This window comes from Podarcis muralis, chromosome W (genome assembly GCF_964188315.1).
Source record: "Podarcis muralis chromosome W, rPodMur119.hap1.1, whole genome shotgun sequence".
In the NCBI taxonomy this organism is placed as follows: Eukaryota; Metazoa; Chordata; class Lepidosauria; order Squamata; family Lacertidae; genus Podarcis; species Podarcis muralis.
The window spans coordinates 12,773,060-12,793,783 of record NC_135674.1 but is presented as its reverse complement, the minus strand read 5'-3'; the positions used below and the strand labels follow the sequence as shown (position 1 = coordinate 12,793,783).

At 50.3% G+C, this 20,724-nt stretch overlaps 1 protein-coding gene across 1 annotated transcript in view; it reads right to left on the bottom strand.

Moving 5' to 3' along the window:
* The window catches only part of LOC144326260 (NALCN channel auxiliary factor 2-like), a 66,227-nt gene that overhangs the window by 11,953 nt on the left and 33,550 nt on the right, over positions 1 to 20,724 (bottom strand). The window contains exon 2 of the mRNA XM_077922812.1: positions 1,177 to 1,348. Coding sequence (XP_077778938.1) covers positions 1,177 to 1,348 — 172 coding nt within the window. The remainder of the gene's footprint in view (positions 1 to 1,176; positions 1,349 to 20,724) is intronic.

Below are 20,724 nucleotides of genomic sequence, written 5' to 3'. Positions count from 1 at the left end.
CATTTCTTCCTTTTACAATTTACAGTATTTATTGTTTGATTCCTCTGGATATGAGACAATTTAATACCCTGCTATAGCACTTTTGGGTTGTTAATTATGTTAATAAAACATTTTGGGTTGTGTCTTGGGCAGGGGCGTAGGGGGGGGGGCGCACCAGGTACCATCATGGAGGGGGGTGACAAATGATCAAGGAACAATTACTGCCCTACTAGGGCAGTTCATAAAAAAACTTTTTTTGGAAAATGCCTGCTCCAAAGGTCTTATCTTACTACACTAGGGATTATATAGCTAATTTATAAAATTTCATGCATATCAGTTGATATCTTGACCCTCCTCCACGAAAATAGCTGTTTACTTGGCCGTTTTCCTATGTCGTGAAGCCTGAAATTTCAATTCAGTGGAGCAGGGTCAAGATATTAACTGATATGCATGAAATTTCAGGTATAGCTGTATAATCCCTAGTTTAGTAATATAAGACCTTTGGAGCAGAATTTTTTTTTAAAAAAAGTTTTTTATGAACCACCCTACTACCCTACCCTCCGCTGGGCTTCCCGGGTCATGGAAAGTCAGCCTATGTGAAAAAAATGAGACTAGGCCCAGTAGATTAGGCCTTGCCTTACCTTTGCCTCGCCCCCTGCATGCAGCCATTTTTTCTTGATTTTACTGCTGTGGTGTTTTTTTGTTTTTTGTTTTGGTAAACCACTTTGCAGGTTTTTAAAAATAGATTTTATTAAATAAATAAACAATAAATATAAATAAAATAACACAAGCCAAAACACAATCCATCCTGTAGATTTAAGTATCTGCCCATAGTTGCCTACTTGTTATTTGAGGCCCAGAATCCACATTCCTTTGTAAGAAAATATGAAATAATGTAAAACCATTTTTGCAGGCAAAAAAAAATAAAAATCAATGGGGGGGTGACAAGAAATTTTCCGCACCGGGTTCCACCTGACCTTCCTACGCCTCTGCTTTTGGGGTACATCCCCTATCTTTGTAAGTGGTAAGAGCTGTTCGACAATAAAGCATACCACCTCAGAAGGTGGTAGACTCTCCATCATTGGAGGTTTTTAAACAGACTTTGGATGGATGCTTTAGTTGAGATTCCTGCATTGCAGTGGGTTGGACTAGATGACCCTTGAGTGTATCTTCCAACTCTACAATTCTAAGCCTTACCTGTGCAGATGAAGCCAGGCAGTCCTCCATAGATCAGTTCGTCGTTGTCAGGCAAGACAAAGGGACACCTTGTTTGTACCTCCAGGCAGTATTGCTTGCATGGGATCCGGTGCTGGCACTGCAGTTGGGTCACATTGAAGTACTCAGAGCACAGCCAAGCCTTGTAGACAGCCTGCAAGAAGGGAGGAGGAAGGAGAGGGTGTCAGGTAACAGGGATCCATGTGAACTCAACAGGGAACAGACTTGCATGCTGTCAAGGTAGGAATAGAGAGAAATGCTGTACAACAGTGATTTTCAACTGGTGAGCAGTGGCTCCTTGGAGAGTCTTGAAGGATTGTCAGGAGAGCCGCGGGCAGCCCTGGCCTCCCCTCCTCTCTCCTGCTTGCCCAGCGAGCAGCTCAGAAGAGTAAGCAAGCTGGCAGGCAGGTGGTGTGAGTGGTGCCACTTCCCTGGGCCAAGAACTGCCTGTTTCTCAACAATAAGTGTGACGCTGCCTGCTCCCTCTCCTTTCCCTTCACTTCCTTCTCCACCCTCCCTTCTACCAGCAGGCAGTAGAAGCCACAGCAGCCATGAACCCGCCACTAACCCACATGACTCCCCCCTGAAGAGCCATTATGCAACATCAAGCTTTTTGTCTTTTTCAATGGCGCCCTGGAAGCACCAGTCCTGTTGCATCTGCCTATTGAACCAATGCCCCCTTTCCTCTGCCACATTGCAGACACCCTCCTCCACCGCCCCTGCTATTTCTTTTTTGTACTTGTTTCCTCACTTAGCTCTCCCTGGCCATCCACACTAACAGGGGCCCTTCCCTGTTTTCCTCAGGGTCTCTCTGGCACTAGGGTGCCTGGAAACCAGTGGTCAACTTTGGGGCTGCTTTTCCTTGCCTGTTGAACCACCTGGGCTCCCCTCCTTAGTTCCCTACAGCTTTGCAAATACTAAATTGGGGGATGCAGCTATAATTTTGTTTTTTCAGCATTCCTGAGACTGTATTCCCACTGTTGTTTTTTGTTGTAAGCACTTTAGGCTTTACATCCACACCCACGCCTACCCACCTCCACTTTTCTTTTTCCACATCTCAGAATCCATTTCATTTCCCATCCTCATTGTACGGTGGCTTTCAACCAATGTGCTACAGCACCCTGGGGCACTTTGAATGATTTTGGGGAAGCCATGGGCAGCACTGGCCTCCGACCCTCCTTCGCCTCTCCCTCCTCCTAATAGATTAGACTGTGTAGATTAGATTAATAGAAGAGGCCACATGTGGTGGAAGAGAGGGCTGCATCACCTCCAAAGCATGCCTGACAGGAAATGTAGTTCCTGAGTCCAGCCTCTGCCTCAGAGGGAACAGCACTGCCCACAAACAGGCTGAAGGCGAGCCACAGAAAGAATGCCGTTGGTCAAGGGAGTCGTGGACTCAGAAAGGTTAAAAACCTCTGTTGTATGGAATAAATAAAAAACCAACACCCCTGGAATTTGATTTGGCATAAACCTAAGAAGAGCCTGCTGAATCAGGCCGATTGCCCATCTAGTCCAGCATCCTGTTCTCACAGTGGTCAACCAGATACCCATTAGGAGAAGCTCACAAGCAGGACCTGATCACAAGAGCACTCTCTCTTTCTGCTGTTTCCAGCAACTGGTATTCAGAAGCATTTCTGCCTGCAACCATGGAGGCAGAGCACAGCCACCATGGCTAGCAGCCTCAACAAACAATTCCTCAACAAACAGGGTCCCAATAAAAAAAAATTCTCTAAGTTTCTGTTCTGTTGGTACCTTGGATTGGTCTAGATGACCTTTGGGGTCCCTTCCAACTCTACAATTCTATGATTTTAACACTGTTAACATCTTCGCTGGAGATACAGAACAGCCAGTGGTGCTGGGATGTGGCATATATTCTGGATGTGTCCCCAAATTAGAAAATTCTGGGAAGGTATAGCAATGGAAATTGAAGGAATAACTGACTATAGTTTATCCAAGGATCCTCTAATTTTACTATTAGACTACGTTAAAGAAACTGTACTAATAGAGGACAGCGAATTAATGCAACACCTCTTAACTGCTACCAAAATTATTATTTGTCAAAATCAGACTGGGGTGGAATGAGAACACCATCCAGGAATGGATAACTAAAATTTGGAATGCCCATGGGATTACTGTGCTTGATTGGCCAGCAAAATCACCTGACCTGAACCCCATAGAGAATCTATGGAGCATTGCCAAGAGAAAGATGAGAGACATGAGACTGAGCAATGCAGAAGAGCTGAAGGCTGCTATTGAAGCATCCTGGTCTTCCATAACACCTCAGCAGTGCCACAGGCTGATAGCATCCATGCCACACCGCATTGAGGCAGTAATTGATGCAAAAGGGGCCCAAACCAAGCACTGAGTACATATGCATGCGTCTACTTCTCAGAGGTCCAATATTGCTCTATTTGCAGTCCTTGTTTTGCTGATTTCATTTAATATTCTAATTTTCTGAGATTGTTAATTTGGGGTTTTCATCACAATTATAACAATTATAACAAATAAAGGCTTGACATATCTCGCCTTGCATGCCATGAGTCTATCTCATATATTAGTTTCACCTTTTAAGTTGAATTACTGAAATAAATGAACTTTTCCACGATATTCTAATTTATCGAGTTTCACCTGTACTGTACTGCACATGATTAAGCTTGCATATATGGTGAGAATCAGAGAGGACAGACAGCAAGGTAGTAGTAGTAGTAGTAGTAATAATAATAATAATAATAATAATAATAATAATAATAATAATAATAATAATAATAATAATTTATTTATACCCCGCCCATCTGGCTGGGTTTCCCCAGCCACTCTGGGCGGCTTACAAAAGAATATTAAAATACTGTGATACATCAAACATTAAAAGCTTCCCTAAACAGGGCTGCCTTCAGATGTCTTCTAAAAGTCTGGTAGTTGTTGTTCTCTTTGACATCTGGTGGGAGGGCGTTCCACAGGGAGGGCGCCACTACTGAGAAGGCCCTCTGCCTGGTTCCCTGTAATTTGGCTTCTCGCAGTGAGGGAACCGCCAGAAGGCCCTCGGTGCTGGACCTCAGTGTCCGGGTAGAACGATGGGGGTGGAGACGCTCCTTCAGGTATACTGGACCGAGGCCGTTTAGGGCTTTAAAGGTCAGCACCAACACCAATTACTGAAGCGGGTAATGCCTTCATCAATAATTTGACTCTTGTTATAACGTACTGGAGTAATAAGGCACAGCACTGATTACTGCATTGCAAGGGATTGGACTAGATGACCCTTCGTGTCCCTTCCAATTCTAAATCTTATTATTCTATTTCATATACGGTAAATCAACAAACAAATGTACTAAAGATTAATCCTAACGCCAGAGTGGATTTGATTTAAGGCATTTTTTTTACAGAAAGACTCATTGTTGCCAGTACCATCTTAATATTTACAGCAAGACGAAGATATCATTTTTGGAATAATAAATTTCCAGAGTCATTTTTACAGTTAAATAAAAAATGACTGATTTGGTTCTACTTTTAAAAATACATAGACAGATAATTATGAAATTATGGTAAGGTTTAATAAGTTAACTGTTTCTATTTGGACAACTTTTCTGCTGTACAGTGGACGCTCAGGTTGCAAACGTGATCGGTGCGGGATGCACGTTCGCAACCCGCAGCGGCGCATCTGCGCACATGCGGGTTGCGATTTGGCGCTTCTGCACATGCGTGACTGCTGAAACCCGGAAGTAACCCTTTCCGGTACTTCCGGGTTTCGGCGGGTCCGTAACCCGAAAAAACGCAACCTGAAGCGTCTGTAACCCGAGGTATGACTGTACTTGATTGGAAGGAGAAAAAGAATCATTTCCTTAATCACAATTTAAACCATTTATTTCACTAAAACAATACCATATTGTCAGAGCTGCCCCTGGTCCCAGCTCACAGAGGACCAACGCCAGTCCGTTGTTATATTAAATAGTTTTTATTGAAGTTCAGTTTCGCATTTACAGCCACGGCGCGCAGCTCTACGTCTTAAACCCTAGACCGCCGAAGCTCCGTCTGAGTCTCCTCCCCCCAGACACCAGTTTAAGACCCTAGCTTTGCTCCACCTCTTTCTCTGCTCCCTCTTCCTCTGGGTCCGCCTGTCCGCCGGGGTTTTCCCCTTTCTAGACTCTTCTGACGCTGACTCCCCCGAGTTTTCCCCCTCCCTCCGGCGGGCTTTAGGACCTGGTTCCCAATCCGGGCTTTCTGCTGTCCCGCGCGCCTGTACATTTGAACTTGGCGTGCCCGCCCAGCCTGCCACCTTCCTTCTGACCGTTATACTGCTCCTGTCGCTGCTTGCCAGAGGAGACGCTGACTCTGACCTATGGGGCTCTTCCCCCCCACTACGCTCTGGTGGGGAAGCTGGCCCCGATTTCCAGCTACTGCTTTGGGAGTCTCCGCTGGCCCCCTGCTTCTGGTGTGTCCCCCCTGGGACCCCCCTTGCCCTGGCCATTGGCGCACCCTTCTGAGAATCTTCTGATTCACTGGAGAGGCTTATGGAATCTCTCGGGTCACTGTCATTCTGCCCTCCGCTGCCCTCGGATTCTTCCCCTTCGCTCTCCATTTCCTCTCTCCCCTGCGCCTCTGCTCCTGAGCCCCTGACATCCATCCCCCCTCGAAGCCCCCCCTTCCCCCTCCCCTTCTTCTGGTGCGGGTTCCGGGTGCTCCCGTGCTGTGGGGGTGATTGCGGGGTACAGTTCTTCCCCCCTGGTGTGCAGCTCGCCAGCTAGATCCGGCCAGTCCGTGATAGGCTCGTCGACGTCGATCTCCTCTGCTTCCATCTCTCTGTAGCTGTGCTCGAATGCAGGATCCTCCCCCAACCCGTCCATGTCCGCCTCACCCCCTGGCACCTCGGGCGAGGTTGCGTGTAAGAGTCCCCTGCTCCACCCAACTTCCGGTTGATTGTCCCACCAATAAGAGCGGTCCGTGCCAAACCCCGAGAGCGATTCCTCTGGGGAGCTTGTCTCTGGCACCGGTTCCTCCGCTGATGAGAACCCATGGAACGTGCTGGCGGAGAGTGTGGGTGTGAAAAGCCAGTCGTCGAAAAAATCTGCCGGCATAGGTCTGTGAGGGAAGAGTGCATGGAACTCGTCTTTGAGGTATCGCTCCTCCAAGGCATAGTCCGGTACCCACCTGTTTGCGCTGGCCGGGGTTCCTTCCTCGGCGAGGAGATATTCAACTCCCTCTTCCCCCCATCTCGAGTCCAAAATCTCCGTGACCTCGTTGAGTGGTGCCGCCCTCGGTGACCCCTCCCCTGTTGGTGATTTGCTGAGTGGTTCTGGTGCGGCCCTTGGGCTCTGAAACCTGTGGGGCTCCTTGTAGGGTGTGAGCACCGACCTGTGAAAGACCGGGTGCATTCTGGAACCCTCCGGGAGCGTCAACCGGAAAGCCACTGGATTGATCTGCGCCTCGACTTGGTAAGGCCCTAGCTGCTTGTGTCTAAGCTTCTTCTTAGCTAACGTTCTGGCTGGCACTGCCTGGGCTGCTAACCATACCCAGTCCCCCACCTGGATGTCTTCCCCGACTCTCCTGTGCCTGTCTGCCTGCACTTTGTAGGCGTGTTTTGCTAGTTCTAAGTTCCTTCGGAGTTGCTCGTGGACCTCCTGCAACTCTGCTGCCAAGTGCTCTGCCCCCTGTGGCTCCCCCTCCCCCTTCGTCTCTAACCCCGGGAAGGTTCTGGGATGCCGCCCATTGTTGGCGAAGAACGGCGTCACCCCTGTAGACGCGTGCTTCGTGTTGTTGTAGGCAAACTCGGCCAGCGGTAGGTAGTCCACCCAGGTCGAGGGTTGTTGGTTCGCGTAGCATCGCAGGTACTGCTGCATGATGGCGTTGACCCTCTCCACTTGTCCGTTGGTCTGCGGGTGTCTTGCCGACGCTAAGTTGATCTTGACGTTCAGGATGCCCAGCAGCTTCTGCCAGAAACTCGAGACGAACTGGCGCCCCCGGTCGGATAGGATGGACCTCGGCAAGCCATGAACTCTGAACACGTGGTCTATGAACAGCTTGGCGGTTTGTTCCGCCGTGGCCACCTTCGCGCAAGGAATGAAATGCGCCATCTTGGTGAACAGGTCTACGACCACGAGTACCGCTGTTTTGCCTCTTGAGCTGGGCAGATCTGTGACAAAGTCCAGGGCCACTCTCTCCCACGGTTCAAACGGCGTCTGAAGCGGTTCCAGCAGTCCCGCCGGCGCCCTGTGTACTGGCTTGGCCCTTTGGCATGTGTCACACCGAGCGACGTAATCCTCAACTTCACCCCTCATCTTGGGCCACCAAAAGTCTCTGGCTACTAATTCCGCTGTCTTGTCCTTGCCGAAGTGCCCAGCGCTGGGTGCGTCGTGTAACTGCTGCAGGACTTTCGCGCGGAGGTCGTCCCCCGGCACGTAGAGCGCCCCTCTGCGGAGGAGTAGTCCGTCGCGTATCTGGAACTCTCCGTCCTTCGTTGTGCCTCTTTGCACCTCCTCCATCTTGGATCGTGCGAACGAGTCCGTCTGCAGCGCGCGACGCACCGCGTCCAGGTCCACTGTGGCTGAAGCACACGCCCACGCTTTCGGTGCGAAAATGTGCTTGGCCGCCACCGGTGCCGCTTCCTCGAGATACTGCGGCTTCCTGGATAGTGCATCCGCCATGACGTTGTTGTCTCCCGGGATGTATTCTATCCGGAAGTCGAAATCCGCAAAGAACTCCGCCCAGCGGATGTGTCTCTGGTTCAGGAACCGCGCCGTGCGCCAGTACTCCAGGTTCTTATGGTCCGTGCGGACCTGCACTGTGTGTCTGGCTCCGATGAGGAAGTGCCGCCACGCTTTGAAGGCTGCTTGAATGGCCAGCAACTCCCTGTCCCAGATGGTGTAGTTCTGTTCCGACTTGCTGAGTTTCCTGGAGTAGAATGCGCACGGCCTCCAATCCCCCTGCGGGTCTTGCTGCAACAGGACTGCCCCCACCGCTCTGTCCGAGGCGTCCGTTTCAACCCGCATTGGCTTGCTGGGGTTTACATGCAGCAAGTGTTCTTCAGACGCGAAGAGCTGCTTGAGTTTCCGAAAGGACTGCTCTGCCTGGTCCGTCCAGATGAACTTCTTCTTCTTGGAGCTGAGGGTGTCCGTGATGGCCGCCGTTTCCATCGCGAACCCTTTGATGAACTTGCGATAGAAGTTGGCGAAGCCGACGAACTTCTGGACCTCCTTCCTATTGCGCGGGCTCTTCCAGTCCAACACCGAACGGACCTTGGCGCTGTCCATGGCGAGTCCCTTGTCGGATAGCTTGTAGCCCAGGAAATCCACCTCCGTCATGTCAAACTGGCACTTCTCCAGCTTGGCGTAAAGTCTGTGCTCCCGTAGTTTCTGCAGGACCTCCTTGACATCTCCCTCGTGAGCTTCCTGCGATTCCGAGAAGATCAGGATGTTGTCCAGGAAGCAGACGCACTTCTTGTAGAGGAGTCCCGCTAACACGTGGTGCATAAAAGCTTGGAAGCAGTGAGAGCCGTTTTGGAGACCAAATGGCATAACTCGATATTCATAGGTGCCCAAAGGTGTAAACATGGCCGTCTTCCACTCATCGCCTTCCCTCATACGTATAAGGTTGTACGCTCCACGTAAATCCAACTTGGTGAAGATCCGTCCCTTCCTCACCGTAGTGAGCAGGTCGTCTATCTTGGGCATGGGGAAAGCTGTGGGCTTGGTTTTGGAATTTATGAGTCTGTAATCAACTATCAGCCTTTTTTGGGGCGTGTCCTTTTTCTTGACAAAAAACACGGGACTGCCCCCCACTGCTTTGGATTCTTGGATGAATCCCCGCTTCAGGTTGTGATCTATGAACTCCCTGAGTTCTTGTAGTTCGTCTTCAGACATGGAATACAGTTTCCCAGTTGGCAGCGTCGCCCCCGGCAGGAGGTCAATCTTGCAGTCGTAGGGCCTGTGGGGCGGCAGCTTGTCCGCTTCCTTCTCGCAGAAGACCTCCAAAAACGCCTTGTACTTGTTCGGTACTGCTTGCACCATGCCTAGGTGTAGCTGTGGTTCATCCTCCTGCCCCTCCCCTTCCTGGCTGGGCTGGATGCAATGTTCCGCGCAGTAGGAGGAGCCGAAAGTCAATTGACGCTGGTACCATGCCAATGCCGGGCTGTGCCTATGCAGCCAGCTCATGCCCAACACTATGGGTGTGTCCGACAGGTGGGTGACGTTGAAGCTTATGACTTCGCGGTGATTTCCAATTTGCATCACCATAGGGGGCGTTTGTTGTGCCACCTGCCCTCCCAGTAGCCTCCCTGCCATCGACCGTGACTACGTTCAGGGGCATTGTGGCTGGTAAGAGCGCTATGCGATGTTGCCTGATAAAGTCCACTCCTATAAAATCTGCATTACTGCCAGAGTCAATGGTAATAGGAACTTCCAGGGTGAGTCCATTTGGCAGTTGGAGCGATGCGGTGAGTTGCACCACTGGTTTGGGTGGGAGGGGATCTGTGGGCTGTAAAATCTCTGGGGACTGCTTCACTGACTTGCCTGGCTGGGCCCCAGCGCCTCTCCCTCCAACCAGGCTTCGTCGTTTCCCTGTAGCTGTTCCTCCTGTCGATCTGCCCCCCTTACTGTTGCTGAGGCTGCAGTGTGCTTCTGGATCCTCTGGGGACACTCTTTGGCCATGTGCTGCGCACTGTCGCAGATGTAGCACTTCCTGTTCCCTCTAGGAGTCTTCGCCTTGACTGCTCCTGGTGTTTGGGCTCTGGTTGCTGTCTGAGCCCTAGCACCGCCTATCTCCATTGGTTCTTCTCCCCTCCCCAAAGGAGGCGTGGTTTCCGCGCGTCCCGTCTCTCTGGGTAGGAAAGGAGTTGTCCTGGCTTGCGTGTGCCCTAAACCTCCCTCATTCCTGTTCCAAGGGCGTTCTTCCAGGCGCACGCCTACCGCAAGGGCTCTTTGTATGACCTCCGTGGTGGTGGTGGGTCTCTCCCCCCTTGCGAGCTCGTCTTTCACAGCCCCATTCAGTCCTTCCCAGAACAGATCTCTCACGGCAGCGGAATTCTTCTCCCACCCGAGCACATTTACCAATCCAAAAAAGTGGGAGTGATATTGTCTTACAGTGCTTTTGCCCTGTTTCAACCCATGCATTTCCCTCCTGGCGACATCCACATCTACCGTCGATTTAAAACAAGCGTCCATAGCTTTGAGAAATGCGTCTGAATCATTGAGGGCGGGGTCATTTTCGCGCCATAAGGTGCGCAGCCACGATTTAGCTTCCCCATGCAGATGAGTTATTATGAAGCCCACTTTCTCCTCCTCATCTCTAAAGTCTTTCCGAAGCAATTTGAGCGCGAAAACTATGTCTGCTCTGAAGTTAGGATACTGCTGCAGGTTCCCGTCAAAATGGGCTACGATGCTGCCCCCCCTCTTCCCGAGGCCAACTCCCTCTGGTTTCGGTCCTGGCAGCCCCTCCTTGCCCAATTTTTCCCACCTGGTCCGCAGATCCTCGCAGAACGCTGCTGCTTCTTCCTCTCTCTTCCTGGAAAGTTCCACTTGTGCGTAAAGTGTCTGAACTGCTTGTTCCAGCTCTTTCACCTTCGCCTCTGTAGTCATTTTTCCCTCTCTTCGTGAGCTCGCAAAACACCAGGTTTTGCCCCTCGCTGCGCCAACTCGCGCTGCGAGGGTTAAATTGCTGAGACGGAGCTTACTGTCAGAGCTGCCCCTGGTCCCAGCTCACAGAGGACCAACGCCAGTCCGTTGTTATATTAAATAGTTTTTATTGAAGTTCAGTTTCTCATTTACAGCCACGGCGCGCAGCTCTACGTCTTAAACCCTAGACCGCCGAAGCTCCGTCTGAGTCTCCTCCCCCCAGACACCAGTTTAAGACCCTAGCTTTGCTCCACCTCTTTCTCTGCTCCCTCTTCCTCTGGGTCCGCCTGTCCGCCGGGGTTTTCCCCTTTCTAGACTCTTCTGACGCTGACTCCCCCGAGTCTTCCCCCTCCCTCCGGCGGGCTTTAGGACCTGGTTCCCAATCCGGGCTTTCTGCTGTCCCGCGCGCCTGTACATTTGAACTTGGCGCGCCCGCCCAGCCTGCCACCTTCCTTCTGACCGTTATACTGCTCCTGTCGCTGCTTGCCGGAGGAGACGCTGACTCTGACCTATGGGGCTCTTCCCCCCCACTACGCTCTGGTGGGGAAGCTGGCCCCGATTTCCAGCTACTGCTTTGGGAGTCTCCGCTGGCCCCCTGCTTCTGGTGTGTCCCCCCTGGGACCCCCCTTGCCCTGGCCATTGGCGCACCCTTCTGGGAATCTTCTGATTCACTGGAGAGGCTTATGGAATCTCTCGGGTCACTGTCATTCTGCACTCCACTGCCCTCGGATTCTTCCCCTTCGCTCTCCATTTCCTCTCTCCCCTGCGCCTCTGCTCCTGAGCCCCTGACACATATGTATCCATGTTTGTTAACTGATGTGTTTAAACAAATTTTTTAAATAAAAAAAACAGACTAAGTTTTAGCACACATGAAAAACTTAAAGCAAATCCTTATTTCCTGATGAATAGCCTTTGGACTAGAATGTAACTTAAATAGAAAACTATCTTTAGAAAGATTTTTCCTCCAAAAGCATTTATTTATTTTTTATTTTTTTAAAAGCCCTATTTAAATCAAAAGAAACACACACACACACACACACACACACACACACACACACACAGAGTATATATGTGTGTATATATATATATATATATGTATATATATATATATGTATATATATGTGTATATATGTATATATGTGTGTGTGTGTGTGTGTGTGTGTGTGTATATATATAATTGATTTTTATCCACCCTGGTATGATGGGATTTGTAATTGTATCAGCTGGGAATGATGGGAGTTAGAGTTCTGGCAGCTAGACATGAGGCAAGTTGGAGTCCCGACCAGCTGGGCATGATAGGAGTTGTAGTCCTGCCAGTTTGGCATGATGGGGTTTGTGATCGTATCAGCTAGGTATGAGAGGTGGTATAGTCTGGCTGCCTAGGCATGATGGAAGTTGGAGTCCTTCCGGATAGACATGCTTGGATTTGAGATCCTATCAGCACAGAATGATGGGAAGTGTAGTGCGGGCAGAGTCCTGATGGGAGTTGCAGTCCTTCCTACTCAGAATGATGGGAGTTGGAGTCCTGCTGGCTATGCAGGATGGGAGTTCTGCTTCCGGCCAGGCACGCTGGGAGTTGCAGCATGGCATCTAATTCAACGGCCCACTTTCCATTGCAGAGCCGGGTGCTCATCTCTGCCAAGCTAGTCGCCAACATGCTCTTGGTGGCTGGCACCGACCACATCATCACTATGGACCTGCACGCCTCTCAGATCCAGGTGAGACCCCCAGGGCTCATTTAGTCCAGCCCGCATGGCCACGTGTGGACTTTCTAAATATTTGACTATTCAACACTTATGTTAATGGTGTACTTTTTAATTTTAATAATAATAATTGGTGTTGTTAAATATTTGAGCATTACGTGACACAAATGGTGATCGTAATAGCAACAACAACAACAATGCCGTATCGGCCTAAATATAAGCCTCACTTTTTCCCCAAATTCTGACCATGAAAAGTTAAAGAGCGACTTAAATTTGCGACCTTACAAAAACTGGCTTTTACGATCTCTCTGTTGAAACAGACATACAGTAAAACTGAACGGGTGTGAGTGCCTGCAGAATTTTAAGTGAGCGGCTTATATGCGGGTATTATCTTTTTTTATTTTTTCCCCTTGAATTTTAAAGGTGTGGCTTAGATTCAGGTGCAACTTATATTTGGGCCAATACAGTATTATTAAGTGGACTATGTTATTACGGGGCTGTCTGTTGGTGTGCTTTTTATGATGTTTTCAACTGCTTTCATCAGATGCCTAATAATAATACTATTTAAAAAATTCCTTCCAGTAGCACCTTAGAGACCAACTAAGTTTGTTATTGGTATGAGCCTTCATGTGCATGCACACTTCTTCAGATATACTACCGTATTGGCCTGAAAATAAGCTGCACTTTAACTTTTCACGGTTGGAATTTGGGAAAAAAGTGAGGCTTGTATTTGGGCCAATATGGTATTATTACGTTGACTATGTTATTATGGGGCTGTCTGTTGGTCTGCTTTTTTTGACGTTTTTCAACTGCTTTTATCAGATGCCTAATAATAATAATAATAATAATAATGATAATAATAATAGGGAACTGCCCAGAGTGGCTGGGGAAACCCAGCCAGATGGGTGGGGTATAAATAAATTATTATTATTATTATTATTATTATTATTATTATTATTCCTGGCCCAGGGCTTCTTTGACATCCCCGTCGACAACTGCTGCTGCTGCGACTGCTTTGAGTGTTTAGGAAGACGTCTCCCTCCTGCAAGCCAATTCCATCGAGCCTAGGGGGCAGGGCCCACACGTACTCTGAGCAGCTCTCTGCAGCAAGTGGTGAAAATGTTTTAAAGTGTTTTAAAAGCATTAATTTGTTGCACCTCAAATGGCGGCTTTTTGTTATTTATTTTATTTTATTATTTTCTTTCTGTTTGGGGTGGGACAAATGTTTAGTTGGGGTGGGGATTAGTTTAATTTTAGCATAATTGTTTCTTGCTTTGTTTTTACTTTTACTTGCTTTGTTAGGTTATTGTATAGTTTGTATTTTGCTTTTTAAGGGGAAAGGGTCAGGGCTGCCTGGGAGTGGGCCTCAGCCAACAGAATGGCTGGGGCAGGTTCCACAGGGGCAGAAGCACCAGGACACCCAATCTCAGTGATCACGGGCAGGAGGAGGAGCTACGCTAAGATCAGACCATGTCATTACCGAGGAGGCAGGCTTAGTCGTTGTTTGAGGACTATCCCTGCCTCCAGGTCCGGTCCTGACCAGAAGGATACTGGAATCAGCAAGGGAAACCCACATGACCTGAAAGTGTTGCTGTGCAATGCCAGGTCAATGATGAATAAGACCACTGCCACCCACGACCTGACTGTGAATGGAGGACTTGACCTGGCATGTGTGACAGAGACCTGGTTGGATGAAGCAGATGGGCCTGTCCTTGCTGCTGCTTGTCCACCAGGTTTCTCTTACGTACAGCAACCCAGGTCATGAGGGCGGGGAGGGGGGTTGCAGTGATTTCTAGGAAGTCATTAGTTTGCACCAGGTGTCCCATTGGGAAGACCCAGTTTTCTGAGTGAATGTTCTGGAAGTTGGGCAATAAGGGCAGCACAGGATTCCTTTTGGTGTACCAATGTCATGAATGAGCCAGCCTAGCCACCTTTCAGAGAGGGAAATAGGCAGGAAGAGAAAGGTGAGTAAGAGAAGATTGACAGCCTGTCTTCTCAGGAAGAAATTGGAGGGGATCCAATGAGCCCACAGAGTCACCGCTGGGGGAGTGTGTGTGATAGGATGCGGAAGCAGAAACGTAAGGGTCAGAAGTTCCATTTAAATTGGGGGAAGGGGAGGGACTCGGCAGAAGAGTCATCATAATTCATGAGGGCGGCAGCTGTGTTAATGCCGTCCTGCGTTATCTGTGTACTTGGTCAATAAATCATCCTTTCTACTGAACTACGCTCCCTGTGTGGTCGAGCTGGAGGCTGGATTCCTGACAACCGACCTCCCCGCTGCACCAAGGATTCCCTGCCCGAGCTGCTTCAGGTTGTGGCGGATATGCTCCTGGGGACACCAAGTTTGGTTGTCCTGGGGGATTTTAACATCCATGCCGACACGACCTTACAAGGGGCTGCTCGGGACTTCGTGGAAAGCATGGCCTCCATGGGGCTGTCCCTGAATAAGTTTGGCCCAACTCATAATCGCGGACATGCCTTAGACCTGGTGTTCACCTCTATGGATGCTGGTGATCTGACACTAAGTAAAAGTGAAACAAAAGAAGTGCCATGGTCAGATCACTTCCTGGTGCAACTGGACTTCTCTGCGACCCTTCCCCTCTGCAGGGAGGTGGGACCAATTCGGATGGTCCGCCCCTGCCACTTAATGGATCCAACTGGTTTCCAGAGAGTGGTAGGGGATGTTTTATCCCATGTTGGTGGCCTTTCAGCTGATTCTCTGGCGTTGCGTTGGAATGTGGAGTTAACCAGGGCTATTGACTGTCTGGCTCCGAAGTGCCCTCTCTGATTGCATGGAGCCCGGACAGCCCCGTGGTTTTCCCTGGAGCTGTCGGCAATGAAACAATTGTTGAGATGGCTAGAGCACCGGTGGCGGAAAACTCATTCTGAATTGGACTGGACATGGGTAGGGGCTCAACGTCGAGCCTACCAAGTGGCGATGGCGAAGAGGACCTTCTTCACCGCCTGTGATGGCCTGGGATTCCGATTCAGAGAGTGAACCGGAGGAATCCCAGCCGGCACAGGAGTCCCCGCCTCCAGGGCCGGCTGAACTGGGGCAAGGCCTGGATTCTGAGGAGCCTGCACCTGTGCCGGATCCTCAGGAGCAGGCACCAGGTGAATCCATTCTGGCTCCAGAGGTGGTTGAGGACTCAGTGCCTACAGGTGAGTCTCCCCCGGGGCCCAGTAACCCTTCAGCCTCTCCTGAACTGCAGAGGCTTAGGGCAGAGAGGCGAAGGGAACTGGTTTCTCCCAGGAGGAGTGCTCGCCTTAAGGCCAGGAGAGGCGGGGCTCCTGGGGGCCGGGACCGCCCCTGGCTTTAGAGAAGATAAAGGCCACTCAGCCCGGTCCCAGGTTGCGGGAGCAACGTCGTTGCTGAGTACCTGCTCCTACCCGGACCCAGACCTGATCTTCCAGTGTTCCTGTTCCCCGCCCGGCCTCCTGCTTCTGATCTTCGAGTGTTCCTGTCCCTGCCCGGCTTCCTGCTTCGGACCTCGCCTCGCACCTTGTGAACTATTTCCAGGCTAGTGACTCAGGACTGAACTTTGACTACGATAACAGTAACCTTCCCCCCGGGACCAGCACACCGCCTCTATTGAATCTGCAGAAAACAGCAGCAGGAGACTCTTTCAGGTGGTTCGCAATCTACTGGAACCACCTTTGTCACCGGGGCATGGTAGGGACCCCAAGTTCTCCTGCAATGCTTTTGCAAAGTTTTTTGCAGATAAAGTAGCTCAGATTCAGAAGGAGGGAGACTCCACCATGGGAGCAGAGCTGGGGCGGGAGAGTGCGGGAGTCCTGTCTAATCATGTTATATTGGATTAATTCCAATCTGTTACCTCCAAGAATGTGGACAGGCTGCTTGGACGAGTGAAACTAACCACCTGTCTCCTTGACATTATCTTGGCTAATAAAAGCAAGCCGGAAAGGGCTGGGCGATGGGCTCTGCGGGGTGGTGAATGCACTCCTCTGGTCGATGATCTCCGGCGGGCTACGGACAAAGGTGAGACATGTTTCCTAGTTCTGCTGGATCTCTCAGCGGCCTTTGATACCACTGACCATAAGATCCTTCTGGACCGCTGTCAGAGCTGCCCTAGGTCCCAGCTCACAAAGGACCAACGCCAGTTTGTTGTTATATAAAACAGTCTTTATTGAAGCTCAGTTTCACTTTCACAGCCGCGGCGCGCAGCTCTACGTCTCAAACTCTAGACCGCTAGAACAGTGTTTCCCAACCTTGTGCCTCCAGCTGTTTTTGGCCTACAATTCCCATCATCCCTTGCCACTGGTCTTGCTAGTCAGGGATGATGGGAGTTGTAGGCCAAAAACATCTGGAGGCACAAGGTTGGGAAACACTGCGCTAGAAGCTCCGTCTAGAAGCTCCGTCTAGAAACTCTAGAAGCTCCGTCTGAATCTCCTCCCCCCAGACACCAGTTTAAGACTCTAGCCTTGCTCCACCTCTTCCTCTGCTCTCTTCTCCTCTGGGCCCGCCTGTCCGCTGGGGTCTCGCCTCTCCTAGACTCTTCTGACGCTGAGTCTCCTGAGTCCTCCCCCTCCCTCCGGCGGGCTTTAGGACCTGGTTCCCAATCCGGGTTTCCTGCTGTGCCGCGCGCCTGTACATTCGAACTTGGCGCGCGCGCCCAGCCGGCCACCTTCCTCATGACCGTTACACTGCTCCTGTCACTGCTTCCCCCTTCGGGGAGGCTAGCTGCACCTGACTCTCCCTCCATTCCCTCACTCTGCGATGGAGGCGTGGCCACCCCTGACTCATCCTCTCTCCCTGCTGGAGGAGAAGCTGGCCCTGATACATGTGACTCTTCCCCCTCACTACGCTCTGGTGGAGGAGCTGGTCCTGCTCTCCCGCTGCTGCTTTGGGAGTCCCCGCTGGCCCCTTGCTTCTGGTGTGTCCCCCCTGGGACCCCCCCTTGCCCTGGCCATCGGCGCCCCCCTCTGGGAATCTTCTGATTCGCTGGAGAGACTCATGGAATCTCTCGGGCCACTTTCATACTCCCCTACGCTGCCCTCAGATTCTTCCCCTTCGCTCTCCATCCCCTCTCTCCCCTGTGCCTCTGCTCCTGAGCCCCTGACAACCACCTAGAGGGGCTGGGAGCTGGGGGCACTGTTATACAGTGCTTCCACTCCTTTCTCCTGGGCCGTGTCCAGAAAGTGGTGTTAGGGGATGAGGATTTAGACTCCTGGGCTCTCACTTGTGGGATACCTCAAGGTTCCGTCCTCTCCCCATGCTTCTACATGAAGCCACTGGGAGATATCATCAGAGGGTTTGGGCTGGGTGTTCATCAATATGTGGATGGTACTCAGATCTACCTTGTTCTTAAATCGGAACCAGTGAGGGCAGTGAAGGTCCTGTGTGAGTGTCTGGAGGTGGTTGGAGGATGGATGGCGGCTAACGGATTGAGGTTGAATCCTGACAAGACAGAAGTACTGTTCTTGGGGGACAGGGGGGTGGGCTGTTGTGGAGGACTCCCTGGTCCTGAATGGGGTAACTGTGCCCCTGAAGGACCAGATGTGCAAGATGGGAGTGATTTTGGACTCACAGCTGTCCATGGAGGTGCAAGTCAATTCTGTGTCCAGGGCAGCTGTCTACCAGCTCCATCTGGTATGCAGGCTGAGACCCTACCTGCCTGCTGACTGTCTCGCCAGAGTGGTGCATGCTCTAGTTATCTCCCATTTGGACTACTGCAATGTGCTCTACATGGGGCTACCTTTGAAGGTGACTTGGAAACTGCAATTAATCCAGAATGCAGCAGCTAGACTGGTGACTGGGAGTGGTCACCGGGACCATTTAACACAGGTCCTGAGAGACCTGCATTGGCTCCCAGTACATTTCCAACCAAGCACAATTCAAAGTGTTGGTGCTGACCTTTAAAGTCCTAAATGGCCTTGGCCCAGTATACCTGAAGGAGCGTCTCCACCCCCACTGTTCAGCCCGAACACTGAGATCCAGCGCCAAGGGCCTTCTGGCGGTTTCCTCACTGCGAGAAGCAAAGCTACAGGGAACCAGACAGAGGGCCTTCTCGGTAGTGGCACCTGCCCTGTGGAATGCCTTCCCATCAGATGTCTAGGAAATAAGCAACTATCCTACTTTTAAAAGACATCTGAAGGCAGCCCTGTATAGGGAAGTTTTTAATGTTCAATGCTGTATTGTGTTTTTAATATTTGATTGGGAGCTGCCCAGAGTGGCTGGGGAAACCCAGCCAGATGGGTGGGATATAAATAATAAATTATTGTTATTATTATAACCTGTATGCCGAGCCAGCTGTTCTGAAGTGGATCAAGGAGAACTGCACTATCGTCTCGCCTGTGGCTGGGGGAGCCAAAAGGTGACCGCTGTCAGGAGGTCCTACACATGAGTATGGGTCCGACAGAGACACATGCCCGACTGGCATGTTCTCTCCCTCCTGGTCGGCTGTTCGGGAGATTCAAAAGTGTTAGCAGTTAGTGTGACAGACTCAGCAGTGCAGCTTTTGGCTATACTACGTTTATTTACATATACACACTTGACTCAGCTCCTGCCTCTTCAGCATCAGACAGCAAAGAGAAAGAACAAAAGGACCAAAATCCTACATCACGGAAACACAGTAATAAAAACATCCTGTCTCCATCACTTCCCACAATGTGGAATGAAAACATACACTGTCATGTGATAAAAACAATCCCATGACTGCAAGACGGGGAATGAATCCTAACATCCTCCCCCGATTTGTGTACCGTGTTGTAGTCATCAGTGTAACTGCAACAAACATACAGATGTCATACACATAGTATACCCCTGTATCACCCGTTCCACCCTTGGAACTACCTGCAACTGGACTAGCCTTGGGCCTTAACATCTAGCACATTTGGTTACCCTCCTTCCATGGGACTAGAGCTCTAGCTCTGTTCCTCTCTGGGGAAACAGCATCTACCCTTACAGCCTCTGGACATGGTTTCCTGTCCTTTGAGGACAAATCTTGTACCCCTTTCAAGACTTCGGGTTCCAAGACCTGCGTCGAGCTACTAGCTACAGCCAAATCTGTACCAGCTGTGTCAGTGGAACTCACCTTGGTATCAGGCATCTGTACAAGCCTTTTCCATACCCCAGGAAGAATCTATGCTTCCTGTCTTGTGACGTCTCCACCCACATGTCAGACCCATCCGTTGGTTCCTTGGCACTGTCCCTATCAGAACCTTCATCTGATCCTGAATCTGTTTCAGATTCATCATCACCAATAGGGTGCTTCTGTAAGATACCCATATTGCCTTCCCCTTTTGCTTTGTTCTGAACATCTTTGGTACACCTGATCATCTTCATGTCAGACATCAGCAATCTGGAAGATCCATGCATACACCCTGCATGAAAAAATGGTTATCAGACATAGCATCACATGTCTCTCCAACCTTTCCACCATTCCCTATGTTAACATCACAACACAGCAAACCATTTATACCATCTATACAATTTATACAAGGGATAGCCACCTGAAGCCTCCGGAGCGCAGCAGGAGGTCCTGCTGTGCTCTGGAGGCTTCGGGTTCCTTTTGCTGAAGCTGGGAGAGCAAGACTCTCCTGGCTTCAGCAGAGAGGGAGAGCTGCGCAGCGCCCCTTCAGCGAAGCGGGAGGAGAAATGGAAGGGGCTCCGTTTCTCCTGCTGCTTCGCTGAAGGGGCGCTGAGCAGAGAGTGGGGAATTTTTTCCCCCTTGTTCTCCCCCTCTAAAACAAGGTGCGTCCTATGGCCGGGTGCGTCCTATAGAGCGAAAAATACGTCCTATAGAGCAAAAAATAAAGGCTTTCTTCTGTTACGGAAATGAAGGTGGGGGCCACTACACGGAAACAGTTTTCCCCTTCCTCCTCAAAACCAGGGATGATAAGCCCAACTACCTTTGCTCACAGTCGCATAAGCACTACACTACACCATAGCAATAAAATTGTATGTTTACAAGAATCAACTGTTGAAATACAAACTCCATGTGTATAAATGAAGAGACAATATTACTGTTTTATGAATGAACTCTGTATTTGTGAATCACCTAAATATCAACCAATAGGGAGCTTTAAAATTTGACAGCTAGCCAATCGGGTATTATCAAACAGTGACCTCAATTGTGCAAAGTAGGTAACCAGCAGGGAATTGCTGCAAAACCCTCCGCTCAGTCTTTGCAGGGTTGACTGAACACCCTCCTGCTGTGCAGATAATGGGGCAAGTCTATCAAATGTATCCATCCTAGTTTCAATTG